Source organism: Rissa tridactyla, chromosome 9 (genome assembly GCF_028500815.1).
Source record: "Rissa tridactyla isolate bRisTri1 chromosome 9, bRisTri1.patW.cur.20221130, whole genome shotgun sequence".
Lineage (NCBI taxonomy): Eukaryota > Metazoa > Chordata > Aves > Charadriiformes > Laridae > Rissa > Rissa tridactyla.
In genome coordinates this window covers 15,242,697-15,269,453 of record NC_071474.1, presented here as the reverse complement: position 1 = coordinate 15,269,453, position 26,757 = coordinate 15,242,697, and the positions used below count along the sequence as shown (strand labels likewise).

The 26,757-nt window shown below is 39.9% G+C and overlaps 1 protein-coding gene across 4 annotated transcripts in view; it reads left to right on the top strand.

Moving 5' to 3' along the window:
• Positions 1-26,757, top strand: part of RSL24D1 (ribosomal L24 domain containing 1) — an 88,950-nt gene that overhangs the window by 19,297 nt on the left and 42,896 nt on the right. Inside the window, exons 7-8 of one of the 4 annotated variants that reach the window (XM_054214671.1) lie at positions 18,672-18,755; positions 23,515-24,158. The exons of 1 other annotated variant lie outside the window; for it this stretch is intronic. In XM_054214671.1, coding sequence (XP_054070646.1) covers positions 18,672-18,734 — 63 coding nt within the window. In that variant the 3' untranslated portion in view covers positions 18,735-18,755; positions 23,515-24,158. Of the gene's footprint in view, positions 1-18,630; positions 18,756-23,514; positions 24,159-26,757 lie in introns of those variants that run through there. 2 more of the 4 variants (XM_054214669.1, XM_054214668.1) reach the window with 2 other exon arrangements.

The following is a 26,757-nucleotide window of genomic DNA, read 5'->3' as shown; positions in this document are numbered from 1 at the left end:
GATCCTGAAGATCAGTTGTAATCTTGTGTGGAATCATTGGGCTTGTGTGGAGGCTGAGCCATGGAGAGAGGAGGAAGCACGGTTTGATACCTTGAGCACTACAGCCTCAGGGTTTCCGTGCACCAGGGGCTCCTTGCTGCTGTTATTGTTCTATCTGTAAAATTAAAGCTAAATATTTCGCAATGATAACATCCAGTCTGTCTTGGATGTGTTGTGTCTTAGGCTAGAAAGAAGACAACTGGATCTGAGGGCATCCCTTATTCGAGGGACCCTGGCCCTACAGCAGCTGTTGTGCAGGCTGTGTAACAGCTAGAGCAACAGCTTTCAATAAATAAGAAGTTTATCTTGTACTTTCTTGCTGCCCTGCAGCTGTTTGCTCCAGCCATCACTATCGTCCTTCACAGCTTCCCCCAGCAGTTCCCTCCATACCTGTCCTCTGTCTCCTTGCATGGCAGTGTCTGATCCTTTCTTAGGCCATAGGTGCTGTTCTGATAATGTTAGGGAAATAGTAACATACAATCAATACTTCAGGTGCATTTTGAAAGTTACATAGAGAAAGTTTTCAAGCAAAACCCAAGCCCGCAATTTCTGACCTGAATTTTTTGCTCCAAGGAAGCATATTAACTTCCTGAATGAATTAAAATGACCCAAAATGGCATGATGTGGCTTTCCCCTGGGGCAAGGACACAGTGCTCTACTTGTCTTTATCTCTACATTTGCTGTCTCAATCAGTTACCTCACGTATCGGCAGCCCAGCAGTCTTTATGGAGGCATAGGTAATAAATCCTACATGATAACTTTCTTACTGTTGTTGCATGATCTGGGTGATTTAATGCCACTCTCAGATGGTGACAGACAGCAGCATAAAACACTAGGCCCCAAAAGCTAGATCTGAAATAATTGCTGTGGTGCTCTTTGCTTCTAATTCCAGACAGAAGGGAGACCGATACATGGTTTAAGTGCTGAAATATGTAATGTGTTTTTAGTGTTTTTATGGGAATCTTTCATATCGTGTTTAGGTGCTCATCCATCATGTGGTATACTGGTTGTTTATCAAAAAATTCAAGAACCAAAGGCATAATTTCCTGCATGTTTATATGAAGGAGCACAGTGTTTGTGAGATACTGGTATTTTAAACACTTTTGACTAAAAGTTAACAAACTCATAAATAAGGGAAGAAATTCTTGACATTGTTTTTCACATCCATTTTTGAGCATTTCTTTTGAGTTATCCTGATTCGATCTCAGATGTTCCCTAGTCTCTTTGTTTCAGCCTGTCTTCTCTGAATATTGATAGTGATAGATGAAAACAGAAGATCCAATTACTTAATCTTTTTACACATGCTTGCACTTTCAGCAAAGCAGCAAGGTGCAAAATCAGAGCATGTTTAAAACAGTTTCAGTCCTCATTTTTAGTTATGGTACATTACCTCTGCTAGAAACAGCTGATGGTATGGACAGCATAACTACTTGAATGAAATATATGTACTACATCTTTTAATTCTCAGTGCCTGGGTGTTTAGTATGAAGAGCTATTTTATTAGTTAATATTGCTTTGCAGCGTCATTACTAGGGAAATGGCAAACATATAAAGGGGTTCTACAGATACTGCAACATACCAGAGAAGCAAGCTTGTTATTTTTATCCTTCAACAAATTATACCCGCTCCCTACTGTATGAGAGATGCGTTTAATTTACTTTTCATCTATGTCTTATTGATCCTACAGTTATCATGCTTTTAATTTTGTTTGTTACCAAATCTGCACAAGTCTGATCTTGTGGCATCACATTTAGATTTTGAACTGCGTCATTGTCTTGCCATCTGTTAAAGCCCTATGTCTGCTGAGCACTATTGTGAAAGAGCCACCAATTGCTTGCCAAGTGAGAGAAGGTAACAGATTTTTAATTATACAGACAGGATGGGAGTGGTGGGGGACTGAACAGTGAGTGATTATTGCTCGGATAGTGGTGGTGTCTCACGAACAGCCTGCTAACAGCATGTAGTCTACCAGAAGTGGCTAATGTTGTGCATGCGTAACTGCTCTTTGGAGATAAGCTGAGGAAGGCGGATTTCCCTGGGGCGGGGGGCGGGTGGGGAGGGCTGTGATTGATGGGTGTTCAGCTGTGTGAGAGAAGTGGGCACAAAATTAGTTTAATCACAAGTTTGGTAGCTGGAAGAAGCTGAAAGCTCCCTGTAATCTGTCTTCTGACCTAAAGTGTGTTGAACCTGTAGCTGCTTGCTTTGATAAATGAGAAGGTCCATATAAATAATTGCTTCTTCTATTTCCCATTGATTAGTATTCAGGATAGGCCACTTTGGAACTGAAAATGAAGAGATTAGGTGTATGTAACCTCTGCCTGTTGGATGCACGCAACCTTCAGACCATTTTGCACCAACACGTTGCTGGGTGCTCACACAGCCAGTCTCCACATGAGGATCTGACCCTGCTCTGGCAGGGGGGTTGGACTAGATGATCTCCAGAGGTCCCTACCAGTCCCTTCCAGTCCCTACCATTGTGTGATTCTGTGATCTCTGTTTCATCAGAGAAGAAAGGAAGAGACCTCAGCAGCTCAAAGCAGGTCTGCTATTTGGTTGGGACAAAAATCCCCCAAGCTTTAGCAGGAATTTGTGCTGCTTTATTCTCTTTTCCGTGCCTTTACGAGTGCACTTGGAAACAAAAAGGGATTAAGAACATCTATGGCAGCACTAAACTGAAGATCAAAGAGCAGAGCCTGTTTGCGGGGGTTGTGGCTGCATAATTAAAGACTAGTCTGGAGGTGGGCTGTGGGGGATTTATTGCTCCTTTTGAATTACTGTGGGCACACTGGGCACAGAAAGAGTTTATTTAGGATATGAGATGGAGGGGATGCCATCCCAAAGAAACAAGGCTGCCTACAAGCAGTCATGCTGGGCCTGTGTCCTCTGAGAGCGCTGCTAATGCTGCCCGTTGTTAGGAGCCTAGGACTGGGACAGGGCAGGGGGGTCTTAAATTGCAGGAACGTGGTACGTCCCCACCACCATCCACTAAGGCTGGAGAAGACGAATTGCTCTGCTTCTGGCTTTTGAAGCATGGCTTTGTCAGCCCTCGGTTGGGGCTGACATTACAGCAAGAGATTAGTTTTATGGGCTGGAGCCTTTCACAAATCCTAAACTGTCCTAGTGTTTTTCATTTCAGTCCTGGCTCCCCTAACTGGACTGTTTTTAATCAGGGGTTTCTTCTCCTGAAGAACTTGCATTTATACCCTGACATGATGGCAGAAATTTAAAAAATGGCAAGAAAATCTGAGTTTGTGTTTCCCTTTCATCTCAGTTCTGCCTTTCTGCCACCTCTGGTACTGAATGAAGCTGTAAATTAACTTTCTCTGCTGCCTGAGCTGTGGGATGGCTGGAGGTGTTCTCTACATGCCTGGGGGGTGCTGCGTGCCCCGGGCCGCCCCCAGGGAGGAGGGAGAAGCCTAGTTTGTCACATGCTGAGACAGCTGCTGATGGTGTGGGGATAGGGCCTGGTCCCAAACCATGATCGTTGCCCTGCATTTGTCAGAGCAACCTGTAAAGGGCCTGTGTGCTGCCCGCATGTTGCCTTCTGCACTGTGGGGCTTCCTGCCCAATGGAAGTTCCTGTGTGTGCAGTCAATGCAAAATACTTCATCCTGGAGGTTTTTACTGAGACTGCTGTTGACTTGCTGATTAATCGAATGACTGGTTGAAATAAGGGAAATAGAAGGTACGCTATTGAGTTGATTTCCCCTCTGCTGTGCTCTTCATTAGACTACACTAATCTGCGGTATGACTTCTGAGATTTTTCTCTTCTGTTGATGTAAACATAATCAATGAAATCAAAACCTTATGGAAATTTAATTTGCTGAGTCATCAGATCTCTAATCTTGATTGATTACATCCCTCTTGTCAGAGCCAGGCTTCATGTGCTTTGAATTCCCAGATCATTACTGAATTGTTTAGTGTGTAGCTGAGCGTATCTTTGCAATGTTACAAAGATAGGAATTTACTTGCTAATTCTCAGCAGGACAGAGATATTTTCAGCATGGTACCAGTTGGAAAGGCATTGCAAATGCAAGCTTCTGAGTCAGCAAAGAGCCATCCAGGTTAGGAATGAGAATGAATGGTACAAATTGTTTTGACAAAAACAAATGAATCTATAAATGTACCCGTTTAAGCTAATAAATCTTTTCATAAGTATTCATGCCATCTTCTGCTGTGACGCTAGCAAATACCTTTGCTGTTGAGAGAAAACAGAGGAGAATTTCTATAGCTGGTGATGCACAGTATAAACAATTTGGGTTAAATGAGGGGGGGAAGAAAATTTAAGGGCGTCTTGAAATAATTTGCAATTCTGATGAATTGTGAATCATAGCCAAAATAAGTAGTGCACTTCTAGAAGTGGGGAAGTATAAATTTCATGGGATAATATGCCAGGTATCATTGATAGTCTTGTCTGCGCTTTCATCTGTGTTGCTAATGTGAGTAAGTTTCAAATGAGCTGTCTTCAAGAGATGTCGTTGTCTTGTACAGTGGCCTGTACAAGATGATAGAAGGGCGTAGACATTTGCACAACTAATCAGAACCTTCTCAGTGTGGGCTCTGGTGGACAATAAATTCAATTATCTCTTAAGTTCCCCAGGCCAATACTGAGGAAAGGCTGTGTGCAAAGCAGAAAATGGTGCTTGTTAGTGTTTGCTGACTAAAACCTGTAAGGAATGTAACTTGGTTATTTTAATGTGTTACAGTTATGTTCCCTTGTATATGAAAGGTCAGCATATGGTAAATGCTTTTTACCAGGAATATCTGATTTAAAAATTGAAGAAAAATATTCAATACCCACCCTATCCAATATTAATATTACTGGCACAGTATACTCATCTAGTCTACGAACATATTAATGATATGCTTTTATATATCACTAAAACCTGCCTATGTTTGTGAGTACACTCACTATGAACCTCACTAATTCTTGCTATGTATCCTTGAGCTTTGTATCCCAAACTTCGAGAATGCACACAGAATTACAGCTTTCAGCTCATACTGGCACATGGTTAAATCGCAACTGGTAGTGAGTTGCTACAAAAGCAGATGATCTGCTTACATAAAGTGGTTTTTCCCTGGAAGATCAGATGCCTCTGTTCATCAGGTAAGTATAGCTACTGGGCTGGCCTCTCAGGGCCATCCCAATGCAGGGGCCAGCACCACCAGGGTGCCCTGGGGGGCTGCTTTTACCTGCCCTCCTGCCACGGTCCCTGGTAGTTTTGCTCAGTACCAAGCTCTTCAGAGCTGCCTTTGGATGTTAAAATGCTGAAGTGCAAAGTTTACCAAAGGGATAGGCAAACAAAGCAAGCGTGGCAAAAAGGGCATTGATGAATGGTGCTGGTGGATGGGGAGAAATGATGCGTTTCTTTTGGCTGACACAGCAGGGACAGCTTGGATGGAAGTCATGGACACTGAAAGTAATGAGGTCATTTTTTTTTTTTTGTTTGGGATCTGATACATCCCCGTGACAGAAAGAAGATCAGGAAATCTTTATAATTAAGAGGAGCTTGTAGGAGAAGAAAAATACGGTTTGTATAGAATTTTAATTATAATTAGTCAAGGGGAATAACAACCTTTAAGAAAAAAGCTTAAGATGTGAACGCATTTCTAGAGCTAAGCCAGGATTCATTTCTTTTTTTTAACAACATCTTTTTAATTTGTTGAACAGCCAAAGGCTATTTTGGAGTAAATCCAAGGAAATAAACCTTATACAGTAAATAAGGTAGAAGTTATAAAACATCAGCATTCTAGTGACTGCAAAAATATCATTAGTATTGAATCATTTGACAGTGTAATAAAGGAGGTCTTTTAAAAAAATTTTCTGAACATATGCTCTCTCACTGCTTACAATCTGAATTTTAAAGTTGAAATATTTAATACACAATTGTAGAGATAATGACTATGCTTGTTCTCATTAAGGTCCTTATTTGGAAAAATAAGAGTGGATAATAAGTGAAAGTAGGTATCTAGACAGCAGGGTCAGTAATAAGAGTAACAATAGCCATCTGGTAATGACTGGGAGCTATACTTACAGAAGGAGAAATTAAACAGAGAAGCAATGGCTTCTAATTACACAGCTAAAAAAAGCCCTGGCTGGTTGTTTACAATACACTGCTGAAAGTATATTGCAGCCAGGGCATGAGAAGAGATAACCACTCCTCTGATAAATGGGAAGTGGGAATCTGCAATAAAGAAATACCACTCATACCCATATTGATATTTTGTCTTTAGTGATGCCTAGTTTCATATGCTCTGTAAAATCTTCCATTGACCCTGGGAATTCTGCCCACATAAGGAGTGATCTCGCCTGCCAAGGATGCAAGTAGCTAGAGAAGAAAGCAATTTCTCCTGTGTCTTGAGAGAAAATATTGATGTAACTTGATGGTAAACATGGAAAATGTGACTAATCTTTGGGAGCTTGATCCTGCTGGCCAAAAACTATCCAGTGTTACCTCCTCATGACTACATTGGTGGGTGATTTGCCTGCCTAAAGGTAAGGCTTAGCAAAGCTCCTTTAGTTTTAATATTGCTGCAGCTGCAAATCAGGCCTAAAAATTTTGGCACCATCTCTCTGAGTTTTGAGAGGGGGGAAATTAATATTTTTAGCTTTTAGCATTACATTTCTAAGGACTAGGGAGTAGACCATGTGATTAATATTCAGAAAAGGTACTGACTTGTGTCAAGTTGTCAATTACAAGCATATCAGCCAAAATCAGCTGCGAGGAAAAACTTGATAAAAATAATAGAAAGAGGTTTATCAAAGAAAAGTGCAATTTCATTAGAAACACACATTGGTTGACTGGTGATTTTGATTTAAAAGATAGTGTGATTGCTGGTGGACCTTCTCTAGGACAGCTCAATCCTTCTCATTTATCTTGCCTTAGAAAAAGATGACAATAATCTTGTTGAAGGAAGAGTAAAATTAAAAGCACAACCAGAAGAATATAAAGGGAGAGGAATGAACATTTTCATGGAGAGGGGTTTGAAAGCTGCAGTTCTGCGGGCAGTTTCATGTACAAATTGCCTTATTCTCATGTATAGCTGAAATACAGTTTTAAAGTGAGTTTTCAGAGCAGAACATGGTATTGTGATATATTTAGGAAGATGTTTGCATCTTTTGTGCATTGATGCACCTCTCTTGAAGCAAATGCATATGCTGTCATATGCTTTTGTTTTGATTTTCCCTGGGTTAAAGGTAAGATACTTTATACTAGAATTCCTTTACTCATTTGCAAATCTCATTAGAGCAAGAGGATAAATGCCAGCAGTAGGAAAAATGGAAAGATTGGCCTTGATGCCAAGAGACAGCCTCTCGTCTGCACTCAACTTGTTTGTGACAGAAAAAGTCAGACAGGTGAAATCTCTAGTGAGGCACCTACATCTCGCTTCACAAATCAGTTCCTGGATATCCCCCCGAGGTTTTGCACTCTAGCCCTGCACAGACACAGCATCAGAAGTGAAAAAATGCACTAGACTTAATTCCACCGTCTCCAGTCTATGCCTATAGACTCGTACCATTCCACGTTTCTCATGTAGGCTTCTACAAGATGAATGTTCCCTGTGTCTCCCTGTTGTTGTTCAGGTTCTCAGCAGTTATTAGAGCAAGTGGCTCTCCTTCATTAATTAGTGTGCCTGTCATCAGTCCTTTGATGGACCACATGCCTAATGTTATTGTTGCACAACATGTTTGGTGGTATCACTCGCAAGAGTGAACTGGTGTAAACTGGATTTGAAACAAAGGGAACTGTACTAATTGACACCAGAAAGGATAGGTCCTATTATCTCTAGACGTGTAATGATTTTGTTGTAGTTCCCGAGCTGATGTAAACTGAATTTTAGAGAATGCTTTATTTCTGTTAATTGGCTCATAATATATGCTATTAGCAGCTGGTGATTTGGAGAAAAAATTGCTTGTTATTCTTCTGAGGGAAAATAGCAGCCTCTGTTTTGAAAATTACTTTTAGCGTTTCCCATGTTATCTACCACATTGGCAACCATTCAGTTATTGCATCTTGTTGTTATATCTTAATCCAACTTGCTGTCTCACCTGCATGTCTGTTATCTAAGCTGACACCAGCAAATTCTTCTCAGCCAGCACTGCAACGGGAGCACTGGGGGTCCTGATCTGGACAAACTCGTTCCCAAACACGTGCACTGCTTTTGCAGGGCATGCAGCTCTTATTCCTCTGTTGGGTGGCCCCTGCCATGGCTGAATGCTCAGCACTTCTAATGTGTTCAATCGTCTTTTTTTTCTCTTCCCTCCCTTTCCTCATCACACTTTCGGTTTCCTGCTCCAATAAAATGAAAAACCTCTCTGGTCTGTCGGCTTGGCAGTTGGATTTTTTTCCTTCATGGAATTTTTCCTTCTGTTTGAAAGCTTGGTGTGCTTGTCTCTGGCTGTCATGATTTAGAGTGTGAACGTCTCAAACAATCTTGACTGGGTTCTTGCAGAGCGTGTCATGTGCTGCTGATGAACTGAGGCACAGAAGAGAGTGACAAGGGCACAGAGGATTCACTGGGAGAACTAGGAACAAAATTGTGTTTTAGCCATGAGGCCATTTTGCTCACTACATCAAGGAATAACTTCTTAATTTTCATAGTAAGGTTTTTTAAAATGTTCTTGAATGATTTTGGGGTTTGAACGGAATTCAGAGTTATGTGTCTGTTTCTTTTCATAGCAGTGATGATTTTAGGGCAGGTTTGTTCTGTGGGGCTGTTTCTCAACAGGACTCCCACTGACCGTTGTCCCAAAACACCAGGAGAGGGAGCCTGGGACAGGGATGAGCAGCAGCCAGAATGGAAATGGTGGCAGGAGCTGCTTATGCTGGAGCACCCACTGAAAGAAATGTAATCATGATCAGCACCTATGCAGTAACAGGACTTACTCTTTTGTTCCTTTTAAAATGATAACCAATCTTTTAAAGTCTTTGCAGAACAAACTTTGTTTTCTGAGTTTTGAGACCTCTTAAAATACAACTTTCTTCCTACAAAGAAGTCGCCTGGTTCTCCAACTACTGCAAAAGATCTCTTCCCCATTACACATAGGAATGAGGGAGAGTACATGTAGCTCTGTGGAATGAAGGAGTCTCAGTTCTCCTATTGCAGTTCTCCCTCAGCTTGTTTCAATAGCATGCAAAGTTTCCTGTTCCCTTTGCCACCTGGGAGGCCTGCAATCTCAAGCTACGCAGCTGCCAAAACCAGTTCAATTGCTTTGTAAGCAATTATTCTGCAAATGAACTGGCTGCAAATGAAATCAGGAATCTTTTCTGACTCACCCTCTTTGTGTATAAAGTCGCTTTTCTTTCAAGTCCCCATCCTTGTCTTCTATGTTCTTCTCTTTGCTGCTCTTCTGTTGCTTTCTTCCCTCTCATTGTTTCCCCCATTGTTATTTGTACTAGTCTCAGTTCTCCTGTTTCCTTTCTGCATTCTTCCTCTATTTATTGTCTTCTCTCCTCCATCACTGGAGTGCTATCTCCTTCCTTTATCCAGGGTACCTTCTACTGATCTGTACCTACAGAGTGGCAGACTCTAACTGTGACTTTTGTTAAGGCCAGAAACTACGTGAGGCATGTAGCTAGTCTCAGCTTCTTCCTTTCTGTCTCTCCTTTTGTCTCTGATGGTTTAGTTCCTGCAGCGTAGCTTTTTACTGAACACAATGTGACTGAGAGGATGGCTTTTCTCCTAGACTGAAAGATGCAGCAGGCAAATGTCACACCAGATGGGTGTTGCCAGAGGGACATATAGGTACACACCACTGTTTCAACACCCTGATGCATTATGGCATTATTGTCACTTCAAACAGCTGCTAAAGGATTTCAAAATCTGGCATGCAGACTGCAGCTTGTATAATGTATTGTCTATATTTGTGAAAGTGCAAATGGCAGACGATGATGCATGCAGCTTAAGAACATAACTGAAATTACTGTATTAGACTTTCAGGGTCTAGCAGAATTGGATTGCAGTGAGAAAGTCTCCTTCCAGCTGAGCTGTGTTGCTCTTGCATTTCCAGTGTTGCAGGGACGTGGAAAATGTGTCTGCTGGCACCCACCTCAACCCTTTCTGGCTACTGCCCTGTGGGGCTGACTCCTGTCCAGAAACAACCACCTTGAAAAAACAATAGTTGATTAGAAAGGAATTTGTTATTGTAACCCACACCATTTTTTTTTTCTGTTGATAAGACAATGAAGAAATGAACCCAAGTCCTACAGGAAATACAAAGCATGAGTGGTTTTGATTTCTGCAGCAGCCCAGGGTGAGTATAAGACATCAGTGTGATGGAGTCATAAATGTATACAGAGATGTTTCTGGAGGGGCATACAGCTGATCCTCTGTTATTTGTGGGTGAATAAACTCAACTGCAGGGGTCACGCTGTCACACCTGGCTTAGCACTGCATGGCTGTAGCTTGGCTCTGGCGGGGTCTGTCAGATGTGGCCCTGTGTTTCTGGGATTTGGCTGCACAGCTCCTGTGGCAGGTTTGAGATAAGTGAACTGGTCAGATGTGAGCGATTTAGTTTTATGCCTGGTGTCAGCCCTGCTGGATGCAGGCTGGCTCGGTGCCCAGCTGGTACTGGATGGATGCATTAGTACGGGTGGGATGCTCTAACAGCACATGTGCCAGCAGGGCCCTGCTAATGTCAATGCGGGGCTGTGCCGTGGTAGAACTGCAGGGCTAGTGAGGCCCCAGCTGTGGGATACTCGCCTGGTTTTCTTGTGCTGCCCAAGCATCCTGCAGGCTGGCATTGCACTGCTGCTGCTTCTCCTCTCACCCCGGGGGCAAGCGACTCTGAGGGCCATTGCTCAAGACCTTGGTAAGCCCTTAACAGTGCAAATATGTACAGCCCTTTTGGTGCAGGCTGGAGCAGGTGCAGAAGGAGTTGTGAGGCTCATCAGAGAACACAGAATATATACTGTGAGGAAGCTTTGGTTGGCTCAGGAAAGCAAAGCCTGAGGATGGATGTGTTACTATATAAATATGCCTAAAAAACAAAGTCCAGGGAAAGTTGCAAGATGAATGTTGGCAAAAGTAATAGGCATAAACTGGCAGTGAATAAATTTGGATTGGAGGTAAAATTCCTAACTGTGTCAGAAGAATAAAACTCTTGGACAATGTATCTACAGTAGGAATAAAAGGGGAATTCAAGAGAAACTCTCTTAGTTTAAGACGTGTTTATCTGAAGTGGGTAGGGTAGCAAATTGTTGGAGTTGATATCAGGAAGCACCTTAGTCCTGTGCACTTCATTTGCAAACTATTCAGCATCATTAAGCTCAGGCTGGATAAATGTAATACTAGAGAGAGAGGAAGCAACAAGTAACCATGAAACAACAATTTTAATTGTTGTAATGATCAGTGATGATACACTGTTAGTGTAATGATTTTTCTTTGTGATAAAGAAATCTAGGGAGAATAATTAAACACCTTCTTAAAGATGAACTGCAAAATTAGCATATCATTAAAAAATATAGAAACACTTCCAATTTTCTGAATTTGTGGTGCTTTGTGAGCCTGTGTGAAGGTCAGTTATTTAAATCATGTGAATTATCTGATGATTGTGCAGAATGTATTTGAAAATACAGGTGATCTAGCTGAACAGCTGAGCAATAACATAACACAGAGAGCTGAGTAAAAGTTCATCTTCAGATGGTGTTTGGTTACACTGCAAACCATGACTCGCTAAAGCCAAGAGGCACTTGTACTCCTTTGAACTCTGGGGATGTGTCACTGTTATGACCATTCTTAACAGAGAGGCAACATTAAGATGCTATTGCCACAGCAGCTAAAACTGTTTGGACTAGGAGAGATGTTTGGCTGTGATTGCTATAAAGCAGCCTGCTGGTGACATTATTGGAATTAGTGGTAGAAAAACAGATACCCTGTAAGTTGTCTATGGGAAAGTCTTATGTTTTCTCATGATCAAACAATAGAATCCAGCATGCGAGGCTACTGCAGACTGTCACCATGGTACCAATACCTAACTCTCCTCACTTGTGTCACTCCTGGTTTTAGTCATTCAATGAAGTCTCTATCTATCTTGCAGATTTTAATTTTCTCACTTGTTTCCTTGTCAAATCAAGAGTTTATTCTCCTCTCACAAATTTCTTGCTGATGTTTATTACATGCTCAGTGGATACCAGAGTGCAAGCTACCTGCCTTTAACCTGGTATTCAGGAATTCAAGCTGCCTTGAATTTCTGATAACTTCTAATATCTTGTGAAAATGACTGTATATGTAACTGCTAAAGTGACAGGCATAACACAGGAATGAAAGCCATTTTCTACTGGAAGCTGAATAAAACATGTGAGTCACATCAGATTCTGACTGTTGTCACCACAAGAGACAACATTATGGTGCAAGACTTAGGCCCTTCAAGATTTAAGCTCTCCTATTTTGTGAAACGTAAATTTTGAAGTTGTTATTGTTGTATCAAAGCCATTAGCAGTTAATATATGTCTATCCCTTCGTGCTAGTTAGTACACCAGAAATCTGCAGAGGGAATTATTTGCCTGTTTTTAATTTTGGTAGGGGAACGTGCAATTTTTATTATCCCTTTTTCACTGACTGGTGAGATACGTACCTACTTTTTAATCTGTTGAAAAACCTTGAAGATTATCTGTGGCATTTAAAATTAAATGAAAAAAAAAAATTTTCAGTTACATGTAAAGACTTGATGTAGACCTAGGTATTTTCATCTGAGATGTATTCAAATCTGGATTTTGTTGCTGTCTTCTCATTCAAAGAGCTAGGAGCCTGCATACTGGCTGAGCTGTTTTTGTTGCTTTTTTCTCTTTGGTGTTGCAGCAGAGTTTTGTCCCTGATAACACCCTAAAGAGTGATTTGTTTAAATTCTAAATGCTGTTCTCATTAAGTCAGGAGACTATGTTAATTGGTACACATTACACTGAAAGTTGAGGGTTTATGAAACAACTTTTCACAAACAGTATAAATTGTGTTCAGCTGCCTGGGGAAGACAGGCTAGTGACTCTTCTGTGTGCAAGTGATCTTAGCCTTAAAAATAGATTTGCCTTTGCTTACAACTTGGGTTTAATTTGTAATTAAAGCTACAGAAGGAAATAATTTTTTTTAGATTAAACAAAGTTTTGTATGTGTGAAAATATCATGAGTTTCTGAAAAAAGATATTTAAATAAGTTTCTCATGAGTCACTCTACTGACCTTCATGCTTCAGTTAGGATAAATAACACTTGGATATAAACGCTTCATGACCCTCTAGAGCATCTCTAAAACTATAGTTAGTGTGAAATTACTACATTTGTTAAAATAATTGGAGTAAATTATTACCCTAAGTATGGCCTTTATAGGCCTACCTGTATATAAACTTGCTTTGATTTATTTCATTTGGTTGAAATTCCTTTGTTCAACACTCTCATTTTCAGTTTAGTATTAGCATATTCCTAACTGACTTCTAAAATCAAATTGCATCGGAATTTAACTCAACTCTTTTTAACCTTCTATACTGAAATAATTAACTTGGTTAAAAAAATAGTTACACTTACTTTAGAATTGTGTGACTCATTTTGTGGACAAGCCATTAGCGTGAATAATCACTCATATTTATGCTCAGAGAAGGTTACTGGTGAACAGTACATGCAAAAAATTAGTTTGTGCCAAGGCAAAACAGATTTTCATCAATAACTGCAAAAACGGTGCTTCTCAAGAGGGCACTTGGTTTTGCTTTCCTATCAGTGGATGCCGTCAGCATCCAACTGCAAAGTCAGGCTCCAAAATCTGGTGTTTAGTGTACCCAAGGGAAAGCATAAACATTGACTCTGAAAAAGAGTCCACTGGTTTTGGTTGGAAAGTGCAGCAGTTGCTTATGCTGGCATTTGTAGGATTCCTGTATTTCAAGTACCGAGTGCCTGGAGACATTCAGTTCTTGGCTCCTTGAGACACAGAAGTGTTATGAATAATTGTGGCATATGAGAGCCCAGAATGGCAGGACAGGATTCTGGGAGTGAGTTATCTATTTTATGTCTCCTTAGAGCTTTAGATGCAAGCAAGCTGTCTTTTATTTTGTTTCGCTTTTCTGAGTTGTTGTGATTTGCTTTTTGTATTTGCATGTCAGCTGCTGTCTGACTGCCTGTTGCATTTGACACAGAGAAGAAACTGTGATTCAACTTACCAAAATTGTAATTTCAGAGATCAGCTTTTTATGGCTGTCCCTATCCACATCCAGATTCAGTGGGCACATGTGAGGCAGCAAATCTCCGTATACACACAAAAAATTTCATAAGTTCCAGACTTCAGCCTGGATTTTCCTTCACTTGGGAGATTGTAGAAGTGAGATCCAGCTTTGCCTTAAAGTAATGCAGATTTTAGCATCATTATTCCTGTAAATATTGAGCTTAACTAATGTTCCATAATGTCCATATTCACTAGTGAATAAGACACAACTGACATCCTTTGCTGCTGTATTGCTTTGTGGTCATTAGTTTGCTGGATTTTAATAACCGTGGTGTTTGTGCATCCCTACTCCTTGGAGAGGCTGCTCACCAAAACTCACTGTGCTCAAGCGTATTGCAATAAGCTTCTCCCTCTCCCTACCTGCATTTCTTCACTTTCCAGATCAAAGTCTTCATACTCTCCTTTCCTCTTATACCGTAATTTCCTTTGCTCTTCCTAATTTAAGGGAAGGGCTACCTCTGCCTTTCCCATTCTAGGTATCTCCCTCACTCTATTCAGTCAACCTTGCCATATTTGCTCCCTTCCAGCATGATACCAGTTTCACTTATTAGCTGGCTTACTACAAGAGTCCTCTTCTCTCCTCTCTTTTTAGTGTAAACTATGCTGGCATATTTAGTTGGATAATTTGGAGTGGGCTGGGGATGACAGAGGAAGATGAGGGCATTGAAGTAGGTGGGATTGTTGTAATACGAGTATTGCTTAGACAAGAATCATCTCTTGGATAAACTCTGATTTGTAATTATGCCAGTTGCATTTTCTGTATCTCTTTACCATGTATATATGTATAAAAACTTTGAAATTAGCTTTTTACCCAAGTGAAAATATGCTTGTAGCTGTGAGACTGCAGACTATCCATTGAAGAAGCCTTGTTGTTATGACTAGGTGAGGATTAAAGCCTGGTGGCTTCATTCTTGTGGGGGCCATTTGGGCAAACATCTGAGCTCTAGTGGTATCCTGATGACTTCACTGAGAACTCGCGTGTATTCAGAGGACAGCTAATGGATCAGGAAATAGATAGTTTTAAATCAGTTACGAAATTCTGTGTAGTATTGACTTTTATTTCCAGGCACTTTGCATATTTTCTGGCTTTGTGGCTGTTTCATAATCAAAATATTCTTTTTTTTAACCTAAAAAGTTGTTTGTTGTGATGGGGGAAAGGATCTCTGAAAATAACTAAGTATGTCACGTAAAAGGTAAAATAGGCTTTATAGAAAATACTTGTGATTGCACAAAACTTCAAGGTGAAAACCAGGAGAAATATTTTTTCTTTTCAATCTTTCAGATGCTTCTTGAGTCACAGCAACGCTAGAGTAAAAAAACCTTGGATATGTGAGTTAGAAATGTGTGTCTCATTATCAACAGGCCATAATGCTTTTCTAATGAGCACTTTTCCCATCCAAAATTCTGGAGGAAAACCATGTAATCTGTGTGCTTAAATTTGGTGTGAATTTGGCTGAGAGTCATTGAGGGAGGGGAGAGGGGGGAAAAGATAAGCAGAATGGAGAAAACTTATAAATAAATTTAAAAAAACCAAAACAACAAAACAAAACAAAAGAGGCAGAGCCCTTGGGAGGCTTTGAACAGAATTGGGGGTGTGTGTGTGTGATGCCCAGATTGAATTATTGACAGGAGCATTTGTTACCTTGCCCATGAGGATTTCAGCAACTGTAGAGCAGTCTTGGGATCTTTTCCTGGCATGCTGGGTGCTCTGTGCTGGTGGAAACTCATCTTTTCTTTCCCTGTTGGTAAAATGGGAATGGTAATGCTCATCTTGCTCTCAAGGAGACAAAAGTGGGGGTTTTTGTATGTCAGGACGCCCCTGTGAAAACTGGCCTTACTCTGATAAAAGAGTTTCTGTTCAATGCGTGACATTGGTGCGTGATTGCTGGCTGTTGTGTTCCTCTGTCAGGTCCTGCTTGTTTTGAGAAAGTCTTCAGCTCTTGTCTGTTGTGAGGAGGAAAAAGGAGGAGAAGAGCAATGCTGGGAGAGGCCCTCAAAGTCAGCGACAAACAGCCCGAGGTTCTCTGCAGCTCACCTGCCTTCACCCAGGGCCTGGCTGCAGAGTATGGGCCACAGGAGACTAACATCTCCGTCATAGGTGTAGCAGCTGCACTGGGGTTGGGCGTATCCGTGCTGGAGTAACAATGCAGAGATCATCAAGGATGTGTATAAAAACATATCTAAATCTGCAGTTCCAACAGAATACTGGGTATTTCACTGATTATCAGGAATGAAAGCATGCATTTCACTTCCAAATGGATTTGGGTCTGTTTTCTAACACATGGCTAATTCCTGATGAACTTCTCTACTTGGAACCTAACTAGTTGTAATATTTTGGCTGCTGCCTGATCACTCGTTTTGGATTTCCTCCTGTGTCCAGGGACTTGGCTGGGAATATTAGTCGGCTGCAATGGAGAAATCGACTTTGAGCGGTTCACTTGGTAAATTACAGGCTGTGCTCCTAATTATAGACACACACTTGTGGGAACATAATCATACAATTCCCTGAGGTATATCTGGATCGCTGTGTCCAGATTTTGAAAGCTAGAGGGCAAGATACTGGGTTTTCTTTAACATTAAATTATGAAGTGAAAGCCAGGGACCTGAGGCCACATGGCTCAATACATGCTGTGCTAACAAAATAATGAAAGCCTGCTTTGAAGTGCAGCCGGAAAATCTGCCTTCCCTATAAACATCAACCTGAGCATCAGAGCAGTCATTTAATTCTTTAATTTTACTCCGTGTCACAAGGCAAGAGTCCCTGGAGGATATCACCCCTACAGTAAACTGTAATCACAGACGACGGCTACTACCCTGAAATAACCTGGTGAAGGCTCCCATTGCCAGGAAGCAGCAATGGCGACAGAGGGGGAAGGCTGAACTGTGTCAGCGTTTCGTTTATGTAACAGATAACCTCCTGTTTAATGAATATTTGAAATCAAAACATGCCATTTTCTACCAGTAGGTTTTGGGTGAAACATCACTCACTTTTCTACTGTAATGCAGCGCGTAAGCCTGCTCCTCATCAGCAGCATTGCAGGCATGTCACTCCGTGCAACCTGTGTTTACTTTGCTGTTGGAGCTGAATCCTCTCAGCGCTGCAGTCCAGGAGCCAGTCTGTGCTGCAGCCCCCTCTCAAGGGGACACACCACATGACCGGTGAATCCTCTCACATGAGCTAGCGATTTGCTTCTCATTCCTCGCTTCCTGACATAATTTTATCCAGTGGGACAATGAGGCTGATTCTGCTTTTTCTCCACAAATCTTTTTTTTTTTTTTTTCCTGGATTTCTGCAGCAGAGTGCTATTGCCCCTCTGCTTTAATCTTAGGGGAGATGGCAGTCATGAACATGACTTATCCTTCTCATGCTGACACTGGCTGTATGAGGACAGCCGTCAGAAAAGCGTTACAGTTCTCTTAACCCACTCTTGCATGGTTGTCTGTCCTCCTAAAAGACAATGAATAGTCAGATTGCAGCTTCCCTACTAGTGATCAGTGATAACCTTCTGGTGTGCCTCAGAGTCTTGGGGCACTGACATCTTTTAGACTTACGCTCAGAGCACTTTGCAGCACCCAGCTGGTGATGAGATCTGCTGGGATAACACTACTTAGCCAGACTCTTGCCTTTAAGATTTCTTGCTTGTTCTTCCCATCGCATTAATAAAGGCAAGGGAGAGAAACCATGGATTGCTAGAGACCCAGGATTGCTGGGGGCATTAAGCATTTTGTGAAAAGGTAGAAAAATCAGAAGTTTTCTCTTCGGAAAAAAATCTAGGTGGATAAAATATTAATGGAATGTTGCTCCTATTCATGTTGAAACTGTCAAAAGGCTGTATATTAATAAGGACAATATTTCCTTTAATCTTGTCTGCAAAGCCAGAATCTGCTGGTGTTCTTGGGAGGTTATAAACAGATTCATGAGGTTTGCTATTGGAGCACTGCCACTTGGGTTATTAACGCCATTTTGCTCTGTGGCTTGTCAGGGTGTCTTTGTTTTGTTTGTTGTTACATCTGATGAGCTAGCAGATGTTTGCTGTGCTCTGCCCGAGTTGTGAAATTTTAGTGAAATGGTTTGGGTATATATCTAGAAATTTCCTTTTCGGTAGCTTAAAAAGAATTGCTACATAAAGCAAACTGACCATCACACGTTTGTTTCGTACACATGCACACGTGTATAAAATCCATGTATCTATTTGCCATGCTTCTGGTGCAGTGCATAGCTATCTCCAAAAAAATACTTTCTGCAGTCTGGAGACTAACTTTTATTGTGATGACATTTCCCCTTGCTCAGCAATATATTTAAAAGGGGTTTTCATGACACTGAATCATATTATATGTACAAAGGAAAGAAAATGGCAACATTATTAATCTTTTTCCTTGCTTCCTCAGATAAAAACCTCTGTTTTTCTGTCTGGGTTTTATACATTCAGAAAGAAACTCACTCCCGTCACTGTCATCAATCTGCTGGCAAAATTTACTGTGATATATATTAGCGCAACATGGCTCAATTCAATGTAAGTACTGAAATTCAGTAAGTTTTACCTTTGCACAGAGTAGAATTTGATGCACTTTTGTAAATCCCTTGAAGATGCTGAATTAATTTCTCATGAATACTTTTTTTTTTGTTGTAATGCAGCTAATGAAAAATAATTAATATCTCTGTCTTTTCTATTATATGAAAAAGTAGGCCAAGGAACAAGTTTTTTCATGCTGTATCTGAACTGCTTCATGGATTACCACCTCTGAGTTTATGGCTGTGTATTTAAGCGTTAACTGCTGGACAAAGTGGTTATGGCTTGAACTGTTTAGCTTGTGTGCATGTAGGTGCTAGGGAAGGAGAAGCTTTGTACAAATAGGTATGATGGGATTTAATCTCCTTTCTGACTTTCTAAGGGCTAATCGAGTTTGTAATGGTACTTGCTCTTGCTAAAAGTAATAACAATTAAACCAAGCGGAATTCCTGTAAAAACTATTAGCAGAATCTTCTTGAGAATACATGCTTAGGTAGCAATGGCATATTTTGTATGCTTTCATTTAATTCCATCACCTAAGTAGGAAATAATTTAAAACTGTATGTTATTGTCTATTTAATTCCAAGTTTTTAAGATAAATTAACAGCATTATTATTACTTTTAAAAGAGACTAGTTCTATATAGTTTATGTCTTCCTTTCAGCTTACAGTACTTACAGTGTTATTTCAAAGACTAGCAGACAGAATTTTAGGATAAAAATTCAGTTTATTTTCCTATTGTGAAGATACTCAAAGACATCTACTTCCTGCAGTTGTAATATAAGAAGAAAACCTGCAGAGGGCACTGTATTGTCTAAGATGAATTTGAAAGACTGATGTCGGATTTTCTAGGTTTCTGCATTTTGGTAAAATTACAATCAGAAAATATTTTTTTGTACGTGTGGCGATAAATGGAGTTACACATCGGACATAAAGATGACAATCTCTCTTTCTTATATCTTTGAGACAAAAGGGTATAAACCAGAAATATCATGCCATGTTTTCAATGCAATTCTCGCCCTCACTTTCCTTTCTTCACCAGTGATTGTGGGAACATTTCAGTGCAAGTGCTTGGGAAATTAATGTTGTAACTTAGTAGGGTAAATCCAGAAACCGCTGTGTGTCAGAACAGGAGATCTGAAAAACATTAATACAAAGTGCCCAAAATTCACTTCCATTCATCGAAAGTAGGGCTCAGTTTTCAGAGATGAGCTCTCCTTCCCCATCAGGAGGCTACTACAATACAACTCTTCTGTAGAAAGTTATTGGAAATGGAAATTTCTGTTGATCATGGTCTTCCAGAGATTAAAAACTGCTTAAGTCTGTTTATACAGACAAAGCATTTTTGATGGTTATAAAAAAGTGATCAAAATGTGGTGTCCCACTCTGTGCTTGCAAAGTGGATTTAAGTTAAGTTTTAGTGATTTTTAAATGCAGACCACATTGTTATATGTTATTGCATATCTTTTCAAACCTTCTTGACATCTTTGTTTAGAACATGGGTTTCTCTGAGCCAGCTGGTGCCCCAGCATTGCAACAGTCTGCCTTGTTTTTATTCTGCAGATAATTATAATAGAGTTTGCTTTCTAGTTTAATTTTCACTAGTGCTTAGATTTGTGTCTGAAATACACAATGTGTTTAGGTATTATTGCATGCTCAAACTGGTTTTAGTCCCTACACATGCACTATTTACAAAAGGCCTTGTTTCTTTAAAATTATTTCTCTCTTGGTTTGAGAGCTGAACTACAAAACAGATCATTGGCCCTCGTTACAAAGTGATGCTTTATAGAGAACGGTGAACAAAGACAAAGACTTCTACAGCTTGTGAAGTGCTCAGCTAAAAAATACAGATGATAATCTACCTTGATTTTTATTTTGGGTCTTCTAGTTTTTCATATTTTGAACATTCTATTTTCTAGTTCTGTAATTGGGGGATATTGTATGATAATGCAAGATAGGTATTCCAGGGGCTTTATATCTGGCCACCTAGTATTTCCACTGCAGTTTAGCATTTTTTTCTACCTGTAAAATCTGCCAAAGGCAGCGCCCTACAGAAAAAAAAAAAAAGCAGACTGAGAAGAGCTTCACCTTCACCTTTTAGGCTTGTGGCCAAACTTTCATCCTTCGCTTCTTAGCCTCAATCTGACAACCCCTCCTTGTATGCAGGAGAAAAGCTGATATTTGCCATGTGATCAGACCTTGCTGCAACTCAGCATTTAAAAAATGCCACTGTCCTTATGCATTTCCGTCAAGGGGACTCTAAACAGGTGAACGGATTCCTGTTCCTTGATAAAGTAGAATTATTCATCTGTTAAGGAAATTTATTAGGCAAAGGACAGCTCCTGTTTGAGTGTTCTAAGGTTCATTGGGCTGGCACTTATGGTGAAGGGGAGTTTGCTTTTCTGACTGGACCTGCAAGTTGGCACCTGAAAGGTGTATTAGAAAACATAGTAATCATTGAGTGGCAGAGGTATAGGAGCCACCTGTATCTGAATGCTTTTACTAAACGAGACTGGATACCAAGTCTGTAGTTCGGTTCGCTTCTCCTATGCCTGCTGGGACCTGTATTGTGACTTTAGTAGTTTCCGTAGTAGTGCATGGCTAGACCTCTCAGACAATTTTGTAATTGTTACAAAAATCAAACTTGAAAAACTGAAAAATCAGTTTTTGCCTGTGATGCAAAATGTTTTTATCTATCTGTTTGTCTTGACCTGTAGAATTAAGTTAGAGCAGGTTGAGCTGTAAAATCATGGAGAACGCTAGAAGTCCTAGCAGTACCCAAATGTCCTTTTGGCATTGTAGTAGTAGCAGGTATGACAGCAAAGAAAAAGCAGAAAATCCTGTATTTGTTTGTTCCTGCCTGTGGAGCCTGTCTCCTTGATGCCTGCCTTACGTTTCCAGGTTTCTGCTAGGTATTGTGAGAGAGAAAGGTATTAGCAGCTCTGCAGAATGGTTACTAAGAACTCTGCACAGCTTTATATTTCCCTTCAAAAGAGCACATTTAATTCACTTCCTGTAGAAGGCAAGGCAATATTAAAGCACTTGGAGAAGATAGATTTGTTCAGATCACTTGGAAGACGACCCAGAGCTTTCAATAGCCCTTTCTTGAAAGCCCCTACTGACTACTGCCTGAAAGTAATTATTCTCTGAGAGCTGAATGGCAATAATGCGTATTTGGTTTTGCCTTGTGCAAAGTCTGGAGAGCATGTCACCCTGGTAGCAGGGTGAGTGGGGAGTTGAAAAAAATTAATCTATCAGATAGTTGCTGTGGTTTGCTATCCTGGCTGACAAAGACAGCACAGATATTAAAGATTAAATTAACTGGATGCTCTGTGCTTGTCTTGGCCCTCTCAAGTCAAGGTTCAGGTGTGCTTCTATTTTTGAACATTCTTTACCTTGAACTGGGAATTCTGGATACACACTGTGGTTGAAGTGGAGACACATAGGAAAGTTTTAAGAGTATCAGACTCACTTGAAAAGAAAGTACTTGCATTTCTTCTAAAACTGCTCTTGCAAATTTTCTAATTAAACTTTCCTATACCAAATTAACAGGGATATAGATAGCCTATGCCAGTGCCCCAGCTCTAGCAGCACTTGAGGACTGCTGTAAACCTCGGCACAAGTCTCTGCCTGCCCACCTCTTCCCAGAGGTCATACCCCAGGTGAATGGCAGTCAGCTGCCCTGTGGTATGGTTAGCCTCTGTGCCCAGTGTTCTTATCTGAATGTAGAAACAGGAAAGGACAGAGCCATTTGCCATAGGTCTTTCTAAAAATAATCACATATAAAAATAATCTAACTTGCTAAAGAGCAGCTGTCTCTGGAGTGCACCACAGTGGCTTATTAATAAAGTCCACAATACTGGAGATTGGATTACAGCAAAGATGAGCTCTCTGTCCAAATGAAACTGTCCAGAAAGATTGTATGAGCAGGATATAATCTCTTTGATCAGAACTAGGGCATGTCACTGTCATGAACACCTCTTAACCATAATAAAACATGCCACAGGATCTGTAATGATCACAAATACTCTGGATTGCTGATCTTGTCTGAGACATCGAAGTCTATAAAGTCTGAATATTCTGAGCTGTTCCTATGCACTTTCTGATATGGGATCCAATATGGGAATTCTGAAGCAAGATTATTTCTCCTTCCTCTTTTTTTTTCTTTAAATTTCTTATTTTTTTATATTACGCCCTAAAAACCACATCTGAAACTTTTTATGCTATGTTGCAGCCTGAAGACAATTTCTGTCATGTAGTTATAAAACTCTGTAAATAGGCTTCTCTACTGAACCAGCTGACATTTGTAACTGTAGTACTGCAAATAGTGCTCCTAATAAGTAGTAACAGGGCTACTGTGCATCCATCGTTATGTATATGTTAAAGTAAAAACCAGTTATTGTCTGTTTGGGTGTATTGATTAATGTAGTGACTATGTGACAATTTAAAGCAGATTAGTGGAAGGTGAACATGTTTGTCTCTTCTATGCTGATTCATGTGGGAGACTGTCTCAGCAAACAGTGATTATTATTTCACTGAAAAGGCTTTTAATATAGTAAATTTCACCTAGTGACAATATAATATGACTCTCTGAAATAGCAAACTATATAAAAACCTGCTGGGAATATTGAGAGCATAGCACCACATTAGAGGTGTATGCAGTAGTCTGTCAACTACTTTTCTGCTAACTGACATATAAAGAAATGCAGAGCAACCAAATTCTTTAAGACTAATTTTCTGTGTTCTATTTGCCTTTTCCTCAGGTTGCCCTTAAACCAGCTGAGTGTCTAACCAGGAATCACATTTTCTTCTAGGAACAGAAAAAATACTGAGCTTGCTACAACGTTGCTTTAAATATTGTTTTATCTCCCTGAGGTTTGTCTCCTTTTGACTTGTCTGAGGCCATAATTACAAATTAGAAAACTTTATCTTTAAATGCACAATTCTGACTCGCTCATCATGAGTTTGCTTGTTCTGTCAACTCCAAACGCTTTGACTGATAATTGTATCTGCAGAGTACGGAAAGAAACTTTATTTATCCAATATTTTCATATAGTTCAGTTAAAAGTGTTTCAACAAAAATATTCACAATTTATTTTACTGAATAATTTCAAGTTGATACAATGACAGTTTCCCTTTCAGTCCTTCCATGGATTCTGTGGTTTGGAATGTGCTTTATAAAACACTGTGTGTAGGCTGATGCTGGCAGGGTCGGGTCTTGTACGATCATTGAGACAAAACTAAGAGGAACTGGAACTTCTTTTTCAACGAGGAAAGCAGAACCAAGAAGACCTTAATTTTCCAGAAGTTTCAGTCACTGTTTTAAAACAAGCATTTTATTAAGGATTTTTGTTCTAGTCATGTGTCTTGAAACCAAGCCACTTGAATAAATTTCGTTATAACTGCACTAACTGACATTTCATTTACTCCTTTTCATTTTTTTGAGGAAAGTGTTTCAGTTTGAAGATCGCAAATAATGTTAAATAAAACTATTTTAAGCCATTTACATTGTGGCTGCCTTGCTTCTAGGGACTAAACTGAAACACAGTCTGATCAATGATGCATGAATATCTTGGACTAGATACATAAATGAAACCCTCAAGGAGTAGTACTTAAACATTACCAATGTGTTGTAAATGGGGATTAAAGGAAGAAAATATTCTAGTTTTAAGTCATTTCTGTGTGTGTCAACAAAGAATACCAGAAAATGACTATTTAAAAAGTTCTGTTATAATGGCCTGTGTCTTTGATCTGTTTTTTGCTCACCTCTGTTTATTTCTTTGGAAGCTGCCATAAGATAACCTTTGAGGCTGTGGAGGCTTGTTGGTCCTTCTCTTGGGGAAGAGGTGGCTTTAGAGACTGCAGAACAGGTGAAGTAGGCACAGAAGGGAGCTGGGTATCTGCACCTTGTGCAAAGAACCTTCAAGGAGGAGCAGGGAGCAGCCTGCCAGGTCTAGGACAAGGACAGACAGAAATGCCTGGGGACCAAAGGGAACTTGGCAGAGTTTGCTGCAGCTCAGAAACTGCTAAAATGGCAAGCCTGGAAACAAAGACCACTTGCCCAGGGCAGGAGCAGTCTTTTCTGCAAATCTTGTCTTTGTCTTCTCTTCCGAGTTGAGTTCCATCTGTTAGTATAAGGGTCTTCTGGGTTTTTAATTTTTCTTTTTTCCTTTTTTGAAGGTCTAACCAGATCCAGCAGAAATGTCTGACCAACTTGATCTCTCCTCAGACTTCTATTCCAAATGCCTAGCACAGATTGTTACTGCTGCATTTACAAAGCAGTGACAATCTAGGCAGGACTAGCAGCTAGTGCATCTGACACCTCTTACTTACTGTGGAGAAGTTTCTACATTCTGTTTTCTAGCATATGACATCCTTGAGATTTCATATCCATAAAATGTAGAAAAGAAAAACCTCTGTCTTGGAGTCTTGTGGCTTTGGTGGCTTGTTTAATTTTCCTTTTTTTAAACACATAGGAGATGAAAAGCAGCAGATAGTTTTGCAAATAATTTTCTATTTCCTCTCAACACAAGTTCCAAATTTTTTCTTGTACTAATCTTAATGCTATTATCCTGAAGTTTCCTTCTGTGTTCCGTAGTGTACAATGTCTTTTATTCTGAAGGATAGTGAATTGTAAGGCCAATCAGCTGGACAGTGTCAGAGTCTGTGAAAGACTCAGTTGTCTAACATCATTTAATCTATGGTGGCGTATGTAACTCTTAGCTTTTACTGTCCCTTGGGCAAAACATTTTCTATAAGGATAAACAGAATCTGTGTGTAGTTTATCATGAATATGATTACATTTCTGGATGTTTGTAAGTCTTTTCACTGGAAAGAAAAGAATTTATGTTGAAATTCACGTTGAAAAAAGAATTTACAATGGTGATCTTGGGAGCTGCATCGAGTAGCCTTATAAAGAGGTCCTTGAGGATGGAAAAAACAGTAAGAAATCATCTACCGAGAGTGGGCTTCTTCACTGATATCTGCTGTCTCAAATCCTATGCTAGGGATATGCCAGCTTTTTGGAGAAGACAAAATGGCTGGCACTTTATTCATTACAGCTATATTAATAGTTAGCTAATTAGTAATTTTCTCTATACTATAATATAAAGGAATACATTCAAGGTTGCAGTTTGCTTTTACACTTCTGCATTAAACAAACGAAAATTAACTGAAGTTTTTTTGGTTACTTTGTGGTGCAGGCCGGCTCATATTATTAAGAAGAAATCTTTTCACTGTAGACTGAGTGTGACTTGGTAAGGTGTAGGAAAAGACTTCTACTTGCTTGTATCAAAACATTTCAAAACACACAAAATATTAGGCTGTTTGCTTACCTTCTTTCTCCCCTTCCGTTCTGTGGCTGCATTTTAAAAGATTCAAGGTGTTTGAGGCCTATGTATTAATCACTTGGGTTTCCACACTAAACCCCAAATTATTGAAGACTGACACTGCTTATATGCATCTTTGGTAATCTTTCCATCTCCAGGAAATATTAAAGAATACAATAGAGCTTCAGGTCCAGGAGGAAAGCTTTGCTGAAACCATATAGGTCTGATCTGAAGAGAATGAAGCTTGTATCATTATTTTATAAAAAAAAAAATCATGGGGAATGACTAGGGCAAATATTACACACCAGACTTTTATGGACAGTGAGATCTGCCTAAATAACCTCCTGAGATTTTTTTTTTTTCAGAGTTTCTGTTATGACGTTAAAAGCAACTTCAGAGGCTGTGCTGCACCTTCTTAGAAGTTCCTTACATTTTCTCAGGTGTACTTCTATTTTTTCAATTCTAAGCAAAGAAAAGTCATTAAATACTTTTTCCAGCACCTGCTTTTTTAGTTCAGTTTATAATCAGAATAGAGAAGCTAACACCATATAATCTCTAATTTCTCAGTAGACACCAACTAGTTTTCTACAGTCTGGCATTTCTCTCTAGACCAGATTTTTCACTTTTTCACTTTGTTCAAAGTCTGATTTATGTACTTGTAAGCTTAGAAATTCAGCA